This window comes from Leptonychotes weddellii, chromosome 9 (genome assembly GCF_054177405.1).
Source record: "Leptonychotes weddellii isolate Sample4059 chromosome 9, ASM5417740v2, whole genome shotgun sequence".
Classification (NCBI taxonomy): Eukaryota; Metazoa; Chordata; class Mammalia; order Carnivora; family Phocidae; genus Leptonychotes; species Leptonychotes weddellii.
The window spans coordinates 33267595-33275084 of record NC_138377.1 but is presented as its reverse complement, the minus strand read 5'-3'; the positions used below and the strand labels follow the sequence as shown (position 1 = coordinate 33275084).

Genomic DNA, 7490 nt, shown 5'->3' with positions numbered 1-7490 from the left:
GGAATCGGAGGGGGAGATGAACCATGAGAGACTACTGACTCTGAGAAACAAACTAAGGGTTTTAGAGGGGAGGGGGGTGGGGGGATGGGTTAGCCCGGTGATGGGTATTAAGGTGGGCACGTATTGCCTGGAGCATTGGGTGTTATACGCAAACAATGAATCATGGAACACTACATCAAAAACTAATGATGTAATGTATGGTGACTAACACAACATAATAAAATAAAATTAAAAAAAGAAAGTGAGAATGAAATAGTGAATTAACTAGAAGAGGGGGCAAAGAGCAACTGACAGACAAACACAAATGTGGATGAGATAAAATATTCCAGAATACTCCAAAATGATTACACATGTCCAAAGCTCTAAAACTGGAAAACCCACTACATTTGATTGTACGCAACATGTTCAATATGTAATTTTGTGAACTAGGCAAGTCCTCAAAGTTCTCTGTAAAATGAACAAATGCTCCTCCCACTTGAAAAATATTCCCATGATTCTCCTATGCACAGAAGAACAGAGCACACATTTTAATTCTCCTCGGGGAGCATTTTAAATGAGTTTTTTTAAATTAAGGAAATATCAATATCAAAGAAACACTGAGTTTGTAAACTTTTAATTTTGCTTCCAAAAGTAGTTACATAAAATTCTACCTGGGCATGGAAGAGTGATAAGCTCCTGACAGTGTGTAAAGGGATCAACACTTTCACCAGAAACTGTTTGTGTTCTGCCTTAAGAGGTAAAGCAAAGCCATTGATAATACTAGGAAAAAGAAAAAGAAACATGAATTAGCAGCATGATCACAACCAGCTAACCTGAGACAACCTGCTCCTGGAAAACCAAGTTAAATCTGAATCAGTTTACATTTGGTCCAAAACAACCCAAGCCCCACCCAGTGACATTCAGGATTTCGGAGTTACTTCAAAGAGTATGTTTAAGTGGAAGGAAATTTCAGAAAATTTGCTTATGATATAACCTAGCACAGGCTCTTATGCTCTTTTCACCTAGCTGGATGATTCCCAAAAGCTTTTGTAATCAATAACTCTTTATTTTTCCTTCCCCCCAAAATCGCTTGCCCTCCTCACTTAGGACCCTTTCCATTTGCAGACACCATTCCTGAAATTTCTTCTCCAACCAAGAATACCATAGACATAGAGCCCCCGCCTGGGAAAATCACAGAAAAAACCATGTGACTCCACTTTTTCTCCTTACATTAGGAGGAGACACTAAGTAATCACATTGTCCAGTCACATTAACCTCCCTTGTGTAAAAAAACCTACACAACAGCTGTCTCTTTCCAATTCATTCTACTTCTCCCGGCAGCAGCTGTTGAGGGACTACACCTGGGTACACGGTTCCTTTGAAAATGGCAATCTTTCCAATTTATTTTAACTTGCTTTCAAAAGATATGGCAAAGGACAGGTAGCCTAGAAACTAACAGAGAATAAGATGTGGAGTAATGGGCTTGACTGCAATTAGATGTATTGTCTTTGTAGCAATGAACAAACTGTTAGCTCTTTCAGTCATTCCAGTAGAATTAGCAATGCATAATTGTGGAACAAGGAAGAACAAGAAATCATGTCTTGTAAGTCAGTTGGGAAACATGCGAAAGCACAAATTAGAGTACCCAATGTACATACAGCAAGAGATCTAGGTCAGCATTTCCCTGTGCCATTTGAATCTAATTTTCAAAATGCTATTCACCTGAGATTAGCAATTAGCTAAAAATGTGCTTACCTTCCTAGTATTTCCAGCAGTTCAGCTACACCATTGAAGTGTTCTGTTTCATAAACAAACCTTTTTTAAAAAGAAAAGAAGTAAAGTCAGTACACGATGTTCAAATATTTGAAGTTTATTTAACACTTCTATAAAACCACCACTTTTGCTTCTCCTTCTCCCCCCATCCTCCACTTACCTTAGAAAAATATTGTTAATCTGTTTTCTGATAAATGCTCTAAGACCAAGAAATTTGCCATAAATTCTGTGTAAGACTGTTTTTAAGTAGTCCCGTTCCCGAGGGTCTTCGCTGTCAAATAGCTCCAAAAGCTGTTGTAAATGAAAGACAGTGTAGCTGTCAAAAGTGGGTCCAGGAAACCATTTAGGAATTCTGCCACTCATCATTTAAAATCCCTCCCTCCTTTACTTCTTCAAAAATTTACTGAGTATCTGTTATGTGCCAGGCACAGTACTAGTCTTTGGAAATACAGTGATACATAAGTCAGATAAGGGGCTTATATTCTAATGAAGAGATAGACACAGTAACAATAATCATAACAACAGAACACATATACAGCACTTAGTATGATCATCACGCAATTTTCTAAGCCATCTACTTGTACTAATCCTCCCTATGAGGTAGTTTTCTGTTTAAGTAGGCTCCACTCCAATTGAGGGGCTTGAACTCACAACCCTGAGACCAAGACCTGAGCCACCCAGGCGCCTCCCCACAATGAGGTAGTTTCATCCCCATTTTACAGATGAGGAAATCGGAGCACAGAGATGTTAGGCAATTTGCCAATGGTTTCACACTAATATATGGCAGAGCTGGGATTTGAACCCAAGCAATCGAGGGGCCCTAGAGTCTGTCATCTCAGCTGCTGCACTATTATAACATAAACTACCTAGTGAGCTTATGTTCCAAATATACAGTTTTAAGAGGAAGGCTTCAGCTCTACTTGAACATATAGGTAAATGAAACAACCTAAACCAAAACCAACATCTAAAAGTCCCCAGAGATACCGAAAATGTTCTCTTTGTAGAACTTGGTTCTTGTTACACAGGTGTGCTCACTTTGTAAATACTCATTGAGATGAACATTTACAATTTCTGTATGTATGCTATACATGAATAACATCTGTTAAGTTTCTACTCATTTGTAATCTAAAGTTAAAAACTGAATCCTGATATCAACACATCAACGCAAAAACTTGCACATGAATGTTCACAGCAGCATGATTCATAATAGCCAAAAGTGGAAACAACCCTAATGCCCATCAAATAATGCATGAATGAGCAAAATGGGCTACAATGGACTATTATTTGGCTATAAAAGGAATGAAGAATACTGATACATGCTACCACATGGATGAACCTCTCAAACATCATGCTAAGTGAAAGAAGCCAGACACAAAAGGCCAATTATTGTATGATTCCATTTATATGAAATATCTGGAATACACAAATCCATACAGACAGCAGAATGAAGAATGTCTGCTAAGGAATATGGAGTTTCTTTGGGGGATAATAAAAAGTATTCTGCGATTATATAGTAGTGATGGGTGCACAAGTTGGTGACTTGTACACTAAAAACCCTGAATTATAAACTTTAAAAGGGTGAATTTTATGGTATGTGAATTATATCTCAATAAGGTTTTATTTTTTTTTAAAGATTTTATTTATTTGAGAGAGAGAATGAGAGAGAGAGAGCACAAGAGGGGGTAGGGTCAGAGGGAGAAGCAGACTCCCTGCTGAGCAGGGAGCCCAATGCAGGAACTCAATCCTGGGACTCCAGGATCATGACCTGAGTCGAAGGCAATCGCTTAACCAATCGAGCCACCCAGGCGCCCAAGGCTTTATTTTTTTTAAATGACAGTGGGCAGGTTCTTCTCTAGCTGAGGAACAAACTTGGGAGACTGGTTTGAATTTTACTGTGTTCCTCATACATTCATTATCATCACAATAAAGCAAGACTCATTGTTTATACCAAAGTTGACTTTATAGTAAAACATTTCAAGAACATACAGACAGTATACAAATGAACCCAGACTACCCTAATTACCAAAAAAGCTATCAAGACATACATAAGCATGAATCAGGTGATTAAGACATGCAGTTGACAGCAGAAGAATAACTCAGTGGGCAGTAATCAAATAAATTATCTACTTTTGCTTGCTGCTTTTCTTTGAACAGAAGACAAAATTATAGACAAAGAACGGCCCTTCAAATAATGGCAGGAAGTACAAACTGAAGGAGAATCTTCAAAATTTGGCAGTGAGACAGATGTAATTTTTGGCTACACAATGTCATCCATCCATCCAAAAACTGAATACCTCAAATAAATATGTATGCCTATTAAGAGCCAGCCACTGGGCAAGGTGTCAGGGATACAATGATGAGCAAGACAGACACAATCAGCTTTCACAGAGCCTAGTCTAAATGAGGGATGTAGGTAAATAAACAGCGTAAGTGGTTTAGGATGCTAAAGACATAGCAGACAAATCTACTCTATTTGGGAGAAGTAGAGTAATAAGAAAGGCATCTGGAGGAAGTGACATCCAGGCTGACCTATGAAGAAATCAGGAGGTTGAAGTGAAGGTCAACAGCACATACTTTCACCAGGAGCCTATCAGAATAGAAGATGCTGTTAAAACACCTGCCATCTCTCTGCCCATTTAGCCACGCAATCAATCAACCAATCAATCAATCTCTGCATATGCCAGGATTTGTCCTTGTTGCTGTGCACACACATTCACTACTGAACAAACCTTGGAGCCCAAAGGGAAAGCAATGAGCAAGTCAACTATACATTTCCACAGGAAACAATCTAAGAAAGAAAGGTATGTGGCCCTTATAAGTAAAAAAGGCCCCGAGGGCTCAGTATCCCTTATCTATCACACACACAAAATGACATAAGATCTCTAACCTACTCATCCTATTCCTTGTTAATGGAAATAACTAACCTTTTAAGTTCTCTTTTTTAATTTGGGTCCTATTTTTAAGTGTTGTAAAAGGATTTAATGAGTAATTTGCAACCAACATAAATAAGAGAAAGTTTGAGGGAGTATACTGTTAGCAAAACCTGAATCAACTACACTTAGGTATGTACTATTAATCTTAAGAGTTTAATGAAAATATAATAATTAAGCAAAAATTATTTAACTAATGTTTTCATTAGGCCCTCGAAAGACATGCATTACCAGGCATCTAACTTAAGTCATTTACAAAGCCACAAATAAAAATATATTATGTCCTATGAGAAAGAAAAATTACAGTATATAAATTACTTTTCTGCTGCTCTACAGAACACATTTTTGATGATTTTATGGTGTAAAAGACAAAAGAAAAAGTATAATAATGCACAGGCCCCAAAAAGGGGGAGTAGGATGAGTTCTGATTTCCAAAACAAAATGTTTGTGCTTAGTCAAATTCACACTCCCCACAAAAAAGCAATGAGAAATATAATCCAGCTTTTGTAAATGCCTAGAGGACTCTATTCCCTAGAATATAGCAGCAACTTGTTGTCAGAGAAAAGAAGCTGGAGAGTTTCCAAGGTGATTACAGAGCAAAGACAGACCTGCCAACATGCTGACTCCTAACAGTTTACAAAACCAGCCTTCCTGAAGCTAACAAACAGGGATGACCCGTGGAGTGATTTAGCCAAAGAACCCTCCTTTGAACCTCATAAAAAATCTACAGTGAAACGAGAAGGGCAAAATGAAAAAGGCAGTTAGGGTCTCCCAATCAGAGATGGGAGAATGAAATTTTCTCCTCCTGAGCCCTCTCTGAGATGAGAATAAAGAAATAAAAAAGGAAGAAACACACGGGGCAGAGAGGAGTAGAGAGCAGATGAGACAAATCTGCACATTTTTCAAAGATGGAAAGTGGATGGCAAGGGGTAACTAACTATCTTAGGTTTCCTCTTTCTCCATTCTGCTAAGTGTTTTTCCATTCTGCCAGCAGGGATGGAAGCCAAACAAGAAGCAAGCCAGTTCACACCAGAGAACCCTTAAAAGGCTTAAGAATTGAAGACGCCAGATATATTTGATGGCAAGGGTGTGGGGAGCTAAAAACAGGAGGGCTGGTTGAAAGTTTGTCGAAAAAGTAACAAGACCTCCCAGATCCATGTCCCACACAGTGGACTGAAGATTTACAATCAAAGTCTGGAGAGCATAAACATGCAAGTCTCTAGTCTTCAAGACATGTACACAGTAAAGTGAAAAATTTATTGAAAATAAAAGGATTAAATAAAATTGCATGCTGAAGAATGAGACATTTGCTGGCATCCTTCCGGACTAAGCCCCCAAAATTCTGGATGAGGTAGGGAACAGGAAGGTCCTTTTTTAGGAACCTCAGCCTCAGCCTCTTGACAGCCTCAAGAGGAAACACCTATTGATACACTATTATTTGAGGGTTTCTCAATGAAAGAGCAAGGTCTTTGCTCAATGTACTAAGTGCCTCCCATTTGTGTGCATGCACATGTGAGCGCATGCGTACACACACACACACACGCTCTAAGAAGGCTCTTAGATGGCCCTAAGAAGCCTCTCTGATGACTAACATGTAACTATGAAGCCAAGGATCACCAGACAACCTAACATAAAAGACAGAGACCAAAACAAACAATCATAAAGAACTCAGAGGAAATAGTCACAATGCAAGTAAAAAACAAACAAAAAAAAAACTGCAGAAAAGAACTTATCCTCAGAAATAAACAAATCGACTGGATCCCGGAAACAAAAGCAGAGCTGTTACAGATGAATATTCAGAAAATAAAAAAGAACTTTTGGAAACTCAAGATGTAACAGAAATAAAAATTTCAGAAGAACGGTAACATTAAAATGAAAAAATGTATACTGAAAGTATAACCAAAAGAAGATAGTGTATAGAAGAAGATAACTAGAGGATCAATCCAGAAGGTCCAACACATTCCAAAAAGGCACAGAGAATAGGTACAGACACACAAAAACAAAGAAAATGAAATTATCTGAGAAAGAATTCAATGCAATTAAAAAAAAAAAGACATGAATTTCAATATATATATAAGGGCCATTATGTTCTCTGCACAATGAATAAACAAAGACCTGAACCAAAGCACATCACTTTAGATTATCTGGACACTGGAGACAAAGAGTAGATCTCAAAAGCTTAGAGAGAAAATAGGTCACTATAAAGAATAAGGAGTTCAGCTGGTGTAGGCCTCCTTAATACTAACACCGGAAATAGAAAACAATCTAGACCCTAAAACTTCTAAGGAGATATGGGTTCTTTTTTTTTTTTTTTTAAATGTTTTATTGATTTATTTGACAGAGAAAGAGTGAGCACAAGCTGGGGGAGCAGAAGGCAGAGGGAGGGGGAGAAGCAGACTTCTCGAGGAGCAGGGAGCCCAATGCGGGGCTCGATCCCAGGACTCTGGGATCATGACCTGAGTCAAAGGCAGACACTTAATGAATGAGCCACCCAGGCGCCCCGGGAATATGGGTTCTAACCTGTAAATCTATACCTGGCCAAAATGTCAATCAAGTATGTGGGTAGAATAAAGACAAGTTCAGAGAACCAGGTCTTGAAAAATTTATATCCCATTCATACTTTCTTAGGAAGCATCCAGAGGATGTATTCTGCCAAAATGAAAGAAAGGGAGATAAGCCAGCAAATACATAGTGCAGAAGAGTGGCAAAGGGACGTCCCAGGACGACCACTGTGGATACAGCCTAAGGGAAGGCGCCAGTGCTGACTAGAGCAGGATGATGGGGCTCCAGCTCCATGAAGGAGGCCTC

General features: G+C 38.7%; 1 protein-coding gene across 5 annotated transcripts in view; it reads right to left on the bottom strand.

Annotated features, from left to right (window-relative positions):
- The window catches only part of PPP2R5E (protein phosphatase 2 regulatory subunit B'epsilon), a 147485-nt gene that overhangs the window by 20125 nt on the left and 119870 nt on the right, over positions 1–7490 (bottom strand). For all 5 annotated transcript variants that reach the window (XM_081830417.1, XM_081830416.1, XM_081830418.1 and 2 more), the window contains 3 exons: positions 1913–2043; positions 1735–1794; positions 651–759 (listed from right to left, as the gene is read on the bottom strand). In XM_081830417.1, the coding sequence (XP_081686543.1) occupies positions 651–759; positions 1735–1794; positions 1913–2043 (300 nt within the window). The remainder of the gene's footprint in view (positions 1–650; positions 760–1734; positions 1795–1912; positions 2044–7490) is intronic.